The sequence below is a fragment of the Cajanus cajan genome, chromosome 3 (genome assembly GCF_000230855.2).
Source record: "Cajanus cajan strain Asha chromosome 3, NIPB_CcT2T_4, whole genome shotgun sequence".
NCBI classification, from domain to species: Eukaryota; Viridiplantae; Streptophyta; class Magnoliopsida; order Fabales; family Fabaceae; genus Cajanus; species Cajanus cajan.
Window position 1 is genome coordinate 28,283,453 of NC_138519.1, and position 16,519 is coordinate 28,299,971.

At 37.2% G+C, this 16,519-nt stretch overlaps 1 protein-coding gene across 1 annotated transcript; it reads right to left on the reverse strand.

Annotated features, from left to right (window-relative positions):
* Positions 1-2,372: 2,372 nt before the first annotated feature.
* On the reverse strand, positions 2,373-7,938 carry LOC145956200 (uncharacterized). Its single transcript, XM_083071765.1, has one exon. The coding sequence runs from the start codon at positions 7,936-7,938 to the stop codon at positions 2,476-2,478; it is 5,463 nt and encodes a 1,820-aa protein (XP_082927891.1). The 3' UTR covers positions 2,373-2,475.
* Positions 7,939-16,519: the final 8,581 nt, after the last annotated feature.

The window sequence follows — 16,519 nt, forward strand, 5'->3', positions numbered from 1 at the left end:
GCTGCTGAAAAGCTTCTGGGGATGGCCATTGAAAAGGAGGGCCACCATGAAACTGTTGCTGATGAGCATGATACATGCTGGTGTTCAGTGACATCAACGCTAAGTGGTTGGCCAGATTCTGCTGCTCTATGTGATGAAAATGTGCAGCCATGAAGTCCTGAGCAGGTACTTGAGAGGAAGAAGATCCTTGCATATGCCTCGGAGGTCTAGGTTGTGAAGCATCTCCATGCTGCTCACTTGTGCAATGTATTTTAATATATGCAGCATTAATGGGAGGTCTAAGAGATTTATTTAAATTTCCAGGCAGACGAGAACCATTAACTAAACATAAACCAGTAATTAAACCTGGAAAACCCAAAGGTTTAGAAACACCTGTTGAAGAAGAAGAGGATAGCACAATCTTATGTATTTCATCTGAAATAACTGTGGCTATATCTATCTCTGTCTTTTGCAAAATGGAGTAAAGAAGTGTGGCTCTGGGCATGTTCAAATCAGATATGTGGGTGATGCAGTACACATTGCAGTATAAAAAATTTTGCCAGATACGTGCAATGGTAGTCAGGTTCTTCCGTAAGAATGAAACAGGGTTACCTGTGATTCCCACTGTATATGTACAGCCCGGCAGACACAACAATTTGGCCATTTTGTCAGCATTAAAAGCATGAGCCTTCTTCAACCGACCAAAGGCATCCAAGCCATCACCTCCCATAACATCACGAGTACTCAAATATTGCTGAATGGCATCTCTAGAATAACTGACCACGGCTCCTCTAACCCAGCTGGTTCTGTTCTTATCAGTCCTCTGGAGTGGGAGAGCATTGGCATAAAACTCCTTGATGATCTCTTCATTATACTTCTTCTCAGGAGTAGCCAGTTTATTCCATTTCCTGTGAGTCAGTTCTCTTTGAAAATCCATATATTCTCCAGCTTCCAACTCCACCCGTCTTTCAGCAACTATTTGGCGAGGCTCCAACTCAGTATATCGCTGCTGCTTAGTTTTGGTCATGAATCTGTTCCTGTCCAAACGGATTGAAGCCACAGGTGAATGGGTAGGCTCCTCAGTGTCAGAATCATGTGGAGGAGGATTTGAAGAAGCAGCCCCCTTCCTCTTTTTACTGGCTGGAATCTCATGAGTGGGTCTTGATTTTCCCATCTGCAATTCATTCAGAACAAGAGCAAACCATAAATGTTAGACAATTTCAGTTAATTCATGCAATAAAAGAACATGAGACTCTGCATTCCATCCGCTCAGCGCCTCTTATCCGCTGAGCGCTTTAAGCCATCAAGGGTTTCTGACCTCTATCCGCTCAGCGCTTTGGAAGCGCTGAGCGCCTTGCTCCAGAAGTTGAAACTGAACTATCATTTTTAAAACCCATGGCTATGGAACCCACGCCAAAATATACTTAAAACTTAACAATGTATGGCAGTGAAATTCAAACCCTGATTTTGGAATGCAGAGAGTTATGCCCCTAACATATAAGGTACGAACCTTAATGCAGCAATTTCAAACCCTAGACATATGTCTTTAAAAACAAACCATTGGATTACAAAATTTCAAGAACAGAATAATAACCAAATCCTAACTAACATAAATAGGGCAAAGCAGCAGAATGTATTTCATGAATAACAACCAAGGGTTGGCGCAAAAGAAGAATGTATATGAGCATACCTGGGATTTGAGATGATGATTTGGAAGCACACAAAAGACTAAGGAATCAGAAGAACTTGAGAGCAAGTGAGAATAAAAATAGCAAAAGGGAGGGGGAAAGGCTCTTTCAAACGTTTAGAATAGGAAAGGGCTGAGTGGGTTATGTGTGACCCTTGAGCAGTTGAGGCTTTTACTACAAATGAAGGCTCAAACCCGTAACTCATCCGCTCAGCGCTTGGAAAGCGCTGAGCGCTTTGGCTCCAGAGAGATCACTAACCCCAGGCGCTGAGCGCCTTAATTTCGCTGAGCCAATTGGCTCCAGAGAGTTCTAGGGGTTTTCTCCTTCCAGGCGCTGAGCGCATCCCAGGCGCGGAGCGCATCCCAGGCGCGGAGCGCCTTGCCTCCAGAAACCCCTCCTCATATGAGGCGCTGAGCGCCTCTCAAGCGCTGAGCGCCTGACCTCCAGGGACTCATCTGATTATTGACTGATATAAAGGGCTGAGCCACTCAGAGGGGCTGAGCCACTGAGTCCTGGATCAGAAATTATACAATTCTTATTCTAGCTCAGTTTTGATCCCAAATTCCTTAATATTCTTCCTTTACTCCATCAAAACAAACACACATTGAACATCAAAGAAAATGCATAATCTAACACAATATTCTTGAATTTATTTTAAGCATTAAATTCTAAACTCACTCCCTAAAACATCACACATATGAAATTAAACATGCAATACTAAATAATCAAACCACTTTTAAAAACATAACGTCTGGGTTGCCTCCCAGCAAGCGCTTCTTTATTGTCATTAGCTTGACACTTCTTGAAGTCATGGATCAATGAGATGAGTGACATTGGTGAGTTGCTCAATATCACCACCCAAGTATGGCTTAATTCTTTGGCCATTCACCATCCAAGATCTTCCAGAGTTTGGTTCTTCCAATTCTACTGCCCCATATGGCTTAACTGATTTGATAACAAAGGGGCCTGACCATTTGGACTTGAGTTTTCCAGGGAATAATCTCAACCTGGAATTGAACAATAACACCTGTTGACCTGGTTGGAAGTTTCTCTGGATAATTTTTCTATCATGATAAGACTTGACCTTGCTTTTATAAATCCGTGATGATTCATAGGCTTGTAACCGCATCTCTTCAAGCTCATGTAACTGGAGCTTTCTCTTTTCACCTGCAGCTTTCAAATCAAAATTCAATGCTTTCAATGCCCAATAGGCCTTATGCTCCAACTCAACTGGAAGATGACAGGCTTTCCCATAGACAAGCTGAAATGGAGAAAGTCCAATTGGAGTTTTGTATGCTGTCCTGTAAGCCCACAATGTGTCATCCAATTTCGAAGACCAATCTTTTCTTGAACTGGCTACAGTCTTTTCTAAAATTTTCTTCAACTCCCTATTGGAAACCTCTGCCTGTCCATTCGTCTGGGAATGGTAAGGTGTAGCTACCTTGTGTCTCACACCATAGTGCTGCAACACATTCTTCAGCTGTGTGTTACAGAAATGAGAACCACCATCACTAATGAGCACTCTCGGTGTTCCAAATCGAGTAAAGATGTTCTTCTTCAAGAACTTGATCACCGTTCGTGCATCAGCCTTCTGAGTTGCTAAAGCTTCCACCCATTTAGAAACATAGTCCACAGCAACCAGAATGTACTCATTGGAATAAGAGGAAGGAAGTGGTCCTACAAAGTCAATTCCCCAACAGTCAAACACTTCGATTTCAAGAATATTTTGCAATGGTAACTCATGCCTTTTGGAAATTCCACCAGTTCTCTGACATTTATCACAATTCTTGCAATGTTCATGAGAATCCTTAAAGATAGTAGGCCAGTAGAATCCAGACTGGAGAATCTTCGCTGCTGTGCGATCTCCATTGTAGTGACCTCCATAGGGTGAATTGTGACAGTGCCACAAGATATCCTTGACCTCTGTACCTGAAACACACCTTCTTAACAAACCATCAGCACCAATCTTAAATAAATAAGGATCATCCCACACATAATAAGTAGAATCCTTTAAGAATTTCTTTCTTTGCTGCCAATTAAAATCTTCTGGAATGACCCCGGCTGCTTTAAAATTTGCCATATCGGCAAACCAAGGTCGTTCCTGCACCAAGAATAATTTTTCATCTGGAAATTCTTCATGGATTGCACTTTCAAGTATGGTCACCTCATCATTTTCCAATCTGGAAAGGTGGTCTGCAATTTGGTTTTCACAGCCTTTCTTGTCCTTTATCTCTAAATCAAATTCCTGTAACAATAAAATCCATCTTATTAACCTTGGCTTGGAATCAGATTTAGTTAACAAATACTTGATTGCTGCATGGTCAGTAAACACAGTAATTTTTGAGCCAATCAAATAAGAACGAAATTTTTCAAGTGCATACACTATTGCAAGTAATTCTTTTTCTGTGGTTGCATAATTCATTTGAGTTTCATTCAAAACTTTACTCGCATAATGTATGGCATGAAAAATTTTGTTTTTCCTTTGTCCTAGTACAGCACCTACTGCATAATCACTCGCATCACACATTAATTCAAAACCAAAATTCCAATCCGGACTAGTGATTATGGGTGCCGAACACAGTTTTTGTTTCAAAAGTGAGAAAGCAGCCAAGCAATTATCATCAAAATTAAATTTAACATCTTTAACAAGGAGATTGCTAAGCGGTTTGGCGATCTTTGAGAAATCTTGGATGAAACGCCTATAGAATCCAGCATGTCCAAGAAAGCTTCGAATCCCTTTTACATTTGTTGGTGGAGGAAGCTTAGAGATGACTTCCACTTTAGCTGGATCCACCTCGATACCTTTCTCAGAGATCTTGTGGCCAAGCACTATTCCTTCAGTCACCATAAAATGACATTTCTCCCAATTAAGCACCAAATTAGTTTCAACACACCGCCTCAGTACAGTGTTGAGATTCTCTAAACATGTATCAAATGATGCTCCAAACACAGAAAAATCATCCATGAAAATCTCAATACACTTCTCAACAAGATCAGAAAAGATGGCCAACATGCACCTTTGAAATGTGGCTGGTGCGTTACATAATCCAAATGGCATTTTCCTATATGCAAACACACCAAAAGGACATGTAAATGCTGTCTTTTCTTGGTCCTCCGGATCCACTGCTATCTGATTATAACCAGAATAACCATCCAAAAAACAGTAGTATGCCTTACCTGCCAACCTTTCTAACATCTGGTCCATGAAGGGTAATGGGAAATGATCCTTCCTTGTGGCCTGGTTTAGTTTCCGGTAATCAATACACATCCGCCAACCAGTGACTGTCCGTGTAGGGATCAATTCATTCTTATCATTCACCACGACCGTCATACCTCCCTTCTTAGGAACCACCTGAACAGGACTAACCCATGCACTATCGGAGATAGGGTAAATCATGCCAGCTTCAAGCAACTTAATCACCTCTTTTCTGACCACCTCCTTCATTGTTGGATTGAGGCGCCTTTGAGGTTGTGCTACAGGCCTATAATCCTGTTCCATCAGGATCCGGTGCATACAATATGAAGGGCTAATACCTTTCAAATCTGACAGCGTCCAACCGATAGCTCCTTCATTAGCCTTCAGAACTTCAATTAGCTTCTTTTCCTCCTCAACAGATAGGGAACTATTGATTATAACTGGTTTGCCACCATTTGCTTCAAGAAAGACATACTTGAGATGGCTTGGCAATTGCTTCAACTCTAATTTCTGAGGTTGAAACTTTTCCTCCTTGTTTAAATCTTGAACACTTGTTGAACTAGGAGAAATTTCCTTTGCTTTGTCCAGCTCTTCCAAACACTTCTGTATTTCTTTTTCATCCTCCTCATTGATTTCACTGACTGCATTAACCAGTGCTTTCTCTAATGGTGTAGCTACTGAGAATGACTTTTGAGCTTCCATACACAGCTCATCAATCACATCCACTCTGAAGCAGCCTGACTTATCACTTGGATGTTTCATGGCTTCAAATACATTAAAATTCACTTCATCATCCTGAACTCTAACCTTGAGTTTGCCATCATCAACATCAATAATGACCTTGGCTGTCTTCATGAATGGTCGTCCTAAAATAAGAGGAACTTCAGAATCTTCCTCCATATCCATGATAACAAAATCAACTGGGAACAAAAACTTATCAACTTTCACCAAGAGGTCTTCAACAATACCATGAGGATACTTAATGGATCTATCAGCCAGCTGCAGGGTCATCCTGGTAGGTCTCACCTCTACTTGGCCTATCCTCTGTAACATAGACAAAGGCATCAGATTGATACTGGCTCCTAAGTCCAACAATGCCTTCCCCACAGAAACATTGCCAATAGTGACTGGCAAGGTAAAACTCCCTGGATCTCTAGACTTTTGTGGAAGTGACTTCTGAATTATAGCACTGCAACCTGCCTCTAGCTCCACTGTTCCATCTTCACTCAACTTCCTCTTTTTTGTCAGAAGCTCTTTCATAAACCTTGCATAAGATGGCATCTGTTCCAAGGCCTCTGCAAAAGGTATGTTGATCTGTAACCGCTTGATTATATCAAGGAACCTTGCAAATTGTCGTTCCTTGTCTTTCTTTGACGGAGCATGTGGGTAAGGTAAATTCTTCACAGGAGGAGGCCTAACAACTTCTTTCCCTTTCTTCTTACTCTCCTCCTTCACCTCTCCATCTCTACTCTCATTTTTTTGACTTTCTATTTTATTTTTTTCATTTTTGTCAGCCTCATTATTCAACTCCACTCCTTTCTCACTTTCTAACTCAACTCCACTCTTTTTTTTTTCTTCTCCACCATTATTGTCTCTCAAATTATCACCAATCCCTTTTCCTATCACAGTGCCTCTCCTAGTTGTAATTGACTGACAATGCTCTTTAGGATTGACTTGTGTATTAGCTGAAAAATTTTTGCTTTGTTGATCTGCCAATTGCTTGGCTAGCTGCCCCACTTGAACCTCCAGGTTTCTGATAGACGCTTCAGTGTTTTTCTGGTTAGTTGTGGAAACCTGCATAAATTGTGTAAGAGCATCCTCCATTTTTGACAACCTATCTGGCTGATAAGAAGACTGATTTTGATATGGCTTTTGTGGAGGCTGCCTTTGTGATGGTCCTGCTTCTTGTTTCCACCCAGAGTACTGATTTTGATTATTTCTCCAGCCTTGATTCTGATTATAGTTACCAGAGAAATTCCCTTGCCTTCCTGGATTGTTCATATAATTAACTTCCTCCTCCTGTTCTGATTCAGATATAGAACATTGCCCATTTGGATGATCACCTGCACAAAAATCACATCTCATTACTTGTTGAGAGCGTGAAGATGATCCTACTTGAAGTTTGGACATCTGTTTCCTTATCTCTTCCATCTGCTGAGAAAGAAGCTTATTCTGAGCCAGAATTGCATTTTGAGTATCCAATTCTAGAATTCCCCGTTTGGAAGGCTGGCTCCTGTCATGGTGAGCTTGGTAATCACTGGCTGCCAAAGCATCAATAATAGTGATTGCTTCCTCAGAATCTTTCATCATCATAGAACCACCTGCAGAAGCATCCAATAACATCTTTGTTTGAGGCCTTAACCCATTACAGAACATGTTGAGTTGTGCAACATCATCAAACCCATGATTTGGGCATTTCCTCAGCAAGGATTTATATCTCTCCCAGGCCTCACACAAAGGTTCATCAGCGCCTTGAGAAAATGTTGCAATTGCTGATTTGGCACTTATATATCTAGAAGGAGGAAAGAATCTAGCTAAGAACTTCCTTTCTACGTCCTCCCATCTAGTTAGGCTCTGGTTTGGATGAGCCTGCAACCATGTCTTCGCTTTTCCTGTCAAAGAGAAGGGAAATAATCTCAAGTAGACCGCTTCTTCATCTTCTCCAGGAATGCCTATAGTGCCAATAAGCTCATAGAAAGTTGACAGATGTGTGTAGGGATCTTCATGGTCCATCCCTGCAAATTGATTGGCAGTGATGAGAGATAATAATGCTGGTTTCATCTCCACCCCCTTAGCTGGTCTGGCTATACTGGAAAAGTGCCTAGGACCCAATTGATGATTGTATTCTCCAAGGAGTCTCCTTGGCTGATGATGAGGTCCATGACCACCTGGTCCTTCTTCAGCCATTGATTCAGAATTAAAGTGTTGAGCTGAAACTGAAGTGGAAGTACCCTCCTGTTCCCGTCTCTCCTGTTCAAGCTTCCTTTGTCGCCTTCTTCTGCTATTATTTTTCCTAGCTGTTTTCTCAATCTCTGGATCAAATAACAGCTGCTCAGCAGGAATTTTTCCTCGCATACAAAGACTGACTTAAACAGAAAAGTTAGAACAACAGGTAAAGAATATATTCAACAAAATGAAAACTAAACAATATATACAATAAGCTCCAACTAGTACAATAGAAATCACAACTATCTTGACACAAGTCCCCGGCAACAGCGCCAAGAAACTTGTTAAGATTTTAAATAGGCAAGCGCACCCAAGTCTCTGTAGTAAAAATAAAAGGTTGTCGAACCTCAGGGACTTGTGAGATAACTTAGATTTCTATTATATTAGTTGATGCTTATAAATTTAAAACTGGAATAGTTACACATATTCAAATTTGAGATATATGATTTTCCAACTTCAAGAAACCAAAGAGTAATTTGATTTAAAGAAAACAGATATAAGAAACAGTTGGGATTTGATTTCATCAATCTCCCTCCTATGTATTCCTATTGATTCTTTCTAAAATTTCCATTACTCATTGTTATTGCATTCTCTATTTTCATTCAAACCCAATCCCTTGGCATAAGAAATTCTGGGATATTCAACTCAATGAATGATTCCTCACTTCATTTAGTTCAATATTCCGCATTACGAATCAGAACTTGTTACAACTATTAAGATCAAGACCATCCCTGGCTCTTAAAAATAATAGGTGATTTGACTCAAGTCTAGATCCAGAAAATGTTTTCCAACTAAATTCTAAATCCAAAATCAAAGATAAGTGATCAGTTTATCTAAGCATTAAGAATGGAATACAAATCACTAACAAAGGGTAACAGATAATATATATATATATGAATCAAAGAGAAATACATAGGAGTTTGATGACTACATCAATCCCAAACTTAGAGATTAGCTCTCCATATTACAAGAAATCACCAAGTTACAAGTTGAGAGGTAGAAGAAGAAGATCCTTTGAAGATTCGCGTTCCCACGAGCTCCAGAGTACTCTGTTTTTTTTCTTCCTCTCCTGTCAGTCTCCTTTCTCTCTCTTTCTTTCCTTATATATGAAAACAGAGTAAGCAAGAGAGATATGAATCCGCTCAGCGCCTCGAAACGGCTGAGCGGATTGAGAGTTCTTCACCATGAAGAAACCTGAATTCTTCACCATGAAGGAACCTAGGCGCTGAGCGCCTTAAATCCGCTCAGCGCCTTGGAGGCGGTAAACATACTGGGACCAATCCGCTGAGCGGATGGTGATGGCTGAGCTAATTGGTGGCAGAGAGTATCATTTGTTTCTGGATGCAAATCCGCTGAGCGCCTTGTATCCGCTGAGCGGATTGGAGGCAGAGAGCATTCATTTTCTTCCAGGGACCAATTCGCTGAGCGGATATGATCCGCTGAGCGCCTTCATTGTGGAAACTCTCTGTTCTTATTCCGCTGAGCGCCTCAGAATGGCTGAGCCATTCTTCTCCAGGTTTCAAATCCTACAAAATAAGCACAAAATTAGATCAAAGGCTTCCTATTCTATGTGCTAACATTGATCAAGAGTATCTCTTTGATTCCATGCCTATATAAATCAAAATAACATTAATAACAACACAAAAACTATTAGATAAGTGTCTCAAATGAATGTTAAATCAAGCTAATTAGACACTTATCAAGCTGAATGATGATATTGTTGTGCTGCGCTGAGCGCGATCCTTGTCGCGCTAGGCGTGAGACTCCTTGGGAGTCTATGCCTCGAGGGTGCTGGGCGCAATTTGGTTTGCACTGGGCGCGAGACCAAGGGAGGTCTCTGCCTGGCCTGCGCTGGGTGCAATTGGGTATTGCGCCAGGCGCGAGAGAGCTTTGGACTCTCTGACTAAGTCTCACCGGGCGCAGGCACGCTTGCGCCGGGCGCGCTAGCCCCTGGAGCCCTCTGGTTGTGCCACGCCAGGCGTGACCATGAGTGCGCCGGGCGCGTATGAGGATGTAAAGTTATATGATGAATTTGTTGGCAATATTGTTTCATGCTGAACTAAGTCAAAATTGATGAATATGATGTGATGACTAGTTGAAATTGTTGTTTGATGATGATGAGTTGTGTTAGGTGTATGTTGCTGTAAGATGCTTAGATGTGCGGTAAGACGATAGGTTGTGCTATTAAGCTGAGCTGTGCTGAATGTTGTTTATGCTGATTAATGTTGCCAATGCCGTGTGATGAAAAGTTGTGTTGTGCGGTATGTTGTTAATGATGTAATGCTGAGTTGTGCTACGTGATGCTAATGCTAAACTTTATTGTTTGAGTCGAGCTGAATTATATGCTGATAATTGTTGAATTTTGTTGTGATTGTTGAGCTGAGATGTAATTGATAAATATGTTGTGCTGACTAGATGTAAATGCAAAAAAATGATGTTAAGCTGTCATAGATGTATCTCGCTATGCTGAGCTGGGCTGTTATTGATAATTTTAAATGCTGATTTATAATATAGTTGTGCTCTAGAATGATGAGTTGAGTTATGAGTAGTAAGCTGTGTTGAATACTACTTGGCTGTGCTGTATGCTGATTTTGTTGTGCTGTTTATTACTGAACTGTATGTTGTGTTTAGCCACTATTGTGGTGCTGTTATAGCCGCTATGTCGGTGTTGTTAGCCACTATTGTGGTGCTGTTATAGCCGCTATGTCGGTGCTGTTAGCCATGGTGCTGTTAGCCATTATTGTGGTGTTGTTATAGCCGCTAAGTCGGTGTTGTGCTCCGTGCTGATAGGAGCTGTTGTAGGCCGTAAGGCTGAGCTGTTGTAGGAGATCTCCGAGCAGATATGTGTGACGACGCATTGTGTGTTTACTACTATTTATCGATGTGTACTGTTGTTATTGTGGAATGATGTGAGATGTGTGATGTTATAAATATATATATACATAGCTGATGTTGTTAGGCTAATGGATGTTCTGATAGCTGTAACTATTTACTATTCTTAAATTTATGTATATGTATGTTGTTTCTTTCACTAGCTTACCCTTGTTGTTTCCATGTGGTTTGGACTGCGATGATCATACTATGTATGGGAGCAGAGCAGGGATAGGTTGGTGGCTTGTGGCAGGTCTGTAGCTGGCAGATAGAGCTTATTTCTTATGGACGTTTTGGTGTTTTAGCTACTTGGTGTAGTAGCTCTGGATGTATTTTTGTACATTTTGAATCTAGTCAGACTTGAACATGTATATATGTATATTCTAGACACTATATGTATACACTTGTTCTTTTCTGTCCGGTTTCTGGTGTACGGTGTAGCGTGTAGTGACCAGCCGGGTCGTTACACCGAGTAGAATTAGAATTATCTTCTGGAAATTGTCCTGTTTTAGATGAAGTTTTTCATGTTTCTGAAATTAGAAAAAATTTGATTAGTGCTGCTTTGTTAGTTCAACAAGGTTTTAAAGTTGTTTTTGAATCCAATAGAGTTGTAATTTCTCGACATAGTTCTTTTTTTGGGAAAGGATATATTTGTGATGGTTTATATAAACTTAGTATCATGTCTTCCTTTATTAATAAAAATTCTAGTATTTCTTCATCTTCTATTTCAAATGTTGAATGTTGTGACATTTGGCATGGTAGACTTGGACATGTTAACTTGAATTCTATTAAAAGAATGATGACACTTGATCTTATTCCTAAATCTTTTAATGAATTGAAACAAAAATGTGAAGTTTGTGTTCAAGCCAAACAACCTAGAAAATCTTTTCAAAATTCTGTCCAAAAGGAAACTTGTGTGCTTGAACTCATTCATAGTGATATATGTGATAGTAATGGTGTTATTACTCGTGGTGGCAAGAAATACTTTATTACTTTCATTGATGACTTCTCTAAATATTGTTATGTATACTTGATTATTCATAAAAGTGAGTTATTTGAAAAATTCAAGGTTTATAAAGCAGAAGTTGAAAATCAATTAGAAAGGAATATTAAAATTCTTCGTTCTGATAGAGGAGGGGAATATTCTTCCAATGAAATGGGTGAATTTTTTGAAACACATAGAATAATTCATGAAGTCACTCCTCCCTATGCTCCTCAATCTAATGGAATTGCTGAAAGAAAAAATCGTACTTTATTAGACATGATTAACGCTATGCTTATAAGTTCTGGTTTGCCTGATAATTTGTGGGGGGAAGCTTTGTTTAGTGCATGTCACATTTTGAATAGAATTCCTTATAAAAATTCCGATAAAACCCCTTATGAACTTTGAAAAAATAGAAAACCAAATTTGAAATATCTCAAAGTGTAGGGGTGTCTTGCAAAGGTGAATATTCCTATTAATAAGAAAAGAAAAATTGGTCCTAAGACGATTGATTGTGTTTTTCAAGGATACTCTTTACATAGTACTACATATAGATTTTTAGTTATTAATTCTGAAGTTTCTGAAATTTCTAATAATATAATTATGGAATCTAGAGATGCTGTTTTCTTTGAAAATATTTTTCCTTTGAAGAATAAATACTAAACATGTTTATGATACTTCTAGCTCTGTTTTACCTTCTAGTAGTACTGTTAACAAGGATTTTGAACCTAGAATTAGTAAAAGAATTAGAAAAGCTAAAGATTTTGGTCCTGAATTTTATTCTTTTTTACTTGAAAATGATCCTAAAACTTATAGTGAAGCTATGAGATCTGTTGATGCACCTTTTTGGAAAGAAGCTATTAATGATGAAATAGATTCTCTTAAAATCAATAAAACTTGGTTTTTGTTTGACCTTCCTCCTGGTTGCAAGAGTATAGGTTGTAAATGGGTTTTTCGAAAAAAATTGAGAACAGATGGCTCCATAGATAAGTTTAAGGCAAGACTTGTTGTTATTGGTTATAAACAAGTAGAAGGTGTAGATTTCTTTGATACATACTCTCCTGTTTCTAAAGTTACTACTATTTGAGTTTTAATTGCACTTGCATGTGTTTTTAATTTGAAAATTCATCAAATGGATGTAAAAACTGCCTTCTTAAATGGTGACTTGGAAGAAGAAATTTACATGAATCAACCTGAAGGTTTTATAGAACCTGGAATGGAAAATAAAATTTGCAAGCTTGTTAAATCCTTGTATGGTTTAAAACAGGCTCCTAAATAATGGCATGATAAATTTGATCAAGTTGTTTCTTCATATGGATTTCAGTTTAATAATAGTGATAAATGTGTTTATGTGAAACAATTTGATGATAATTCATGTGTTATTTTATGTCTCTATGTGGATGATATTTTAATCTTTGGTAGCAATCTACATGTTATAAATGATGTGAAGTTTTTCTTGTCTAGTAATTTTGAAATGAAGGATCTTGGTCTTGTTGATGTTATTTTAGGTATTAAGTTGATTAAGAATCATGATGGTATTGTTTTGACACAATCACATTATATTGAAAAATTGTTAAAAAAGTTTAATTATTTTGATGTGAAACCAGTTTCTACCCCATTTGATCCTAGTATTAAATTGAAGAAAAATATTGGTGAAAGTGTCTCTCCTCTTAAATATTCTCAAATTATTGGTTCCTTGTTGCATTTGTCTAATTTCTCAAGACCGGACATTGCATATGCTGTTGGTAGGTTAGGAAGATATACTCATAATCCTGATCATTCACATTGGCTTGCTCTAGAAAGGTTATTTAGATATCTCAAAGGAACTGTTAATTATGGCATTCACTATGCATGTTATCCTGTTGTAATTGAAGGTTTTTGTGATGCAAATTGGATTTCTGACTCTGATGAAACTAAATCTACTAGTGGTTATGTCATTACTTTAGCTGGAGGTGCAGTAGCTTGAAAATCTGCAAAACAAACTATTATTTCTCGTTCTACCATGGAAGCTGAAATAATTCCCTTAGATACTACTAGTAGTGAGGCTGATTTTCTTAAAAATTTATTATATGACTTGCCTTTATTAAATAAACCTATACCTCCAATCTCAATGCATTGTGATAGTCAAGTTGTCATTGCTAAAGTTACTAGTAAAAACTTTAATGAAAAAAGAAGGCACTTGAGAATAAGACACAAATCTATTAGAAATTTGATAACTCATGGTGTTATTTCTGTTGATTTTATCAGGTCTGAAAATAATCTTGCGGATCCACTCACAAAAGGGTTGACGCGTCAACAAGTACTTGAATCGTCGAGGGGAATGGGACTAAATTCCATCAACTAGTTGCAACAATGGACACCCGTCTCCACATAAATGGCGATCCCATAAATGGATATGGATAATAACGAAATTGTTTGTTAACTAAGTACACCATTGTAAATTGTAAAATTATTGCATGTTCCATTCCTATGGCGAGGTGTACTCTAAAGTAAAATGTGACAGTAATAAGGTTGAGGTATTCAAATATTTATATTTATTGTGTTAAAATTAAAAATACCTCTTAATGGACCCAATGACAATTGTTGTAGGGGTGGGTGTCACAGACCACCCTTGGAAGGGTTCACCTAGTGAGTGTGGTGGTGGGGCTGCTACTGTGAGATATATGGGCAATCTCTAAATGACACTCACGAAACAAGATACATGCACAAGGTCGTAATGCGCTCCACTGATTAGAACTCAAATGAACACCTTTATTATACGTGTTATGTTCTAAAATTTGGTCAAAGGGATATGGCTCAAGACAATTATGTCTCCATATTCTCTCAGATGGAAGTTCATAAACACTAGGTATAAGGTTCAAACCCGAAAGGTTCCTTGTACTGAAAATATAATATATCATGCTCCATTAAAATATTTAAGTTTATATATATATATATATATATATATATATATATATATATTATATATATATATATTTATATATCATTTTTTTTCATATTTAAAATTTTAAATTAGTGGGGGATTGTTGAGAAATTATATTATAATTTAAAATTTAAATTAAATATTTAATATAATTAATCTTTTTTTAACGTTTCAAAACAAAAAAACAGTTTTCGAATTGTGCCCCTTTGACCAAGCCTCACGGTTTTTCTCCAATTAGTTAGCACGTGCACAGTACATCCATTTGTTACCAAAATGCTCGCAAAACACTACAAAAAATATGCAATTTAGCGACCACCAAAATTGGTCGCTAAATTGCAAAAATCGGTCGCTATTTACCTTAGCGACCAAATTTAATCAGTCGCTAAAACCCTGGTCGCTAAGCTATTTAGCGACCGAAATTTTTGGTCGCTAATTCGGTCGCTAAATAGCGACCGAAAATTTCGGTCGCTAATTCGGTCGCTAAATGGTTGAGATGATTTTGGTCGCTGAAGTATATGGGACCAAATTAGTGGCCGAATAAATCGGTCGCTAAATATTTATTTTTTATTTTATTAAATTTTATAGACGTCGCAAATTTGGTCTCTATGAACCACTCATATTTGGCCTCTTAAAGATTTTATTTCACAATAGTTAAGTTTGTAGCATGTTATGTCCTTAATTACACAATTTTTGAAAACTTCCCAGAAGGTCACCCATCCCTACATTACTCCAATCTCAAGCACACTTAACTGTGAAGTTCTTATGAGATAAGCTACCGAAAAGCTAATGCATGTTGTTAGTATAAGTAGTACAAATTTTCATTTAAGTCATCCTCAACTATCCAATCTGATACTTATATTATTTTTGGATCCTTATCATTTTGGTATATCCGGACCGCGCGTTATAATATATAATAATATATATAATAATTATATTACTAATAATAATCATTATATTATATTTAATTAATCTTTATTTATATATATACTTACTTTTATAATTAACAATCTACTTATTTCTATTTAAAATTAATTTTATGATACAATTTAAATTATTTATTATAAATTTAAAAGTTTAAGTAATAATTTATATATTTTAAAATGAGAAGGGTTATAATAACATTGGTATAACTTTTATACTAAGTATTATACCGTTCAATAAATTTATATTAAATGTGAATTTTGTAAATCCAACTGATAGATTGAAAAGTTCATATCACTTTATATGTTTATATCAATTTTTGTTAAAATTAATCAATAACTTAAAAGTAATCAAAGTGCTCATATTTTATTTGAAATGAATATATTACGTAATTTTGTTTTACTAGAATAAAGTATCAAATCATCTTGAATTCATATAAGATTCTGTATATATGATCTAAAATTAGCAAACAAATAGAATTACATCATTAATTGTAACTAATATTTAGCGATTGAATTTAATTCTGTCACTAAAAAAATAAAATCTCTGATTTAGAGACCGAATTCAATTCCGTCACTAATTTTAACTAATATTTAGTGACCGAATTTAATTTCGTTGCTAAAAAAATCAAAAATTTTGGTTTAGCGACCGAATTAAATTCTGTTGCTAAATTTAACTACTATTTAGCGACCGAATTCAATTCTGTCGCTAATTTTAACTAATATTTAGCGACCGAATTCAATTTCGTCGTTAAAAAATCAAAATTTCTAATTTAGCGATCAAAATAGCGACCGAATTCAATTCTGTCGCTAATTTTAACTATTATTTAGCGACCGAATTAAATTTTGTCGCTAAAAAAAATCAAAATTTATAATTTAGCGACTGAATTCAATTCCGTTGCTAATTTTAACTAATACTTAGCGACCGAATTCAATTTCGTCGCTAATTTTAACTAATACTTAGAGACCGAATTCAATTCCGTCGCTAAATTTAACTACTATTTAGCGACCGAA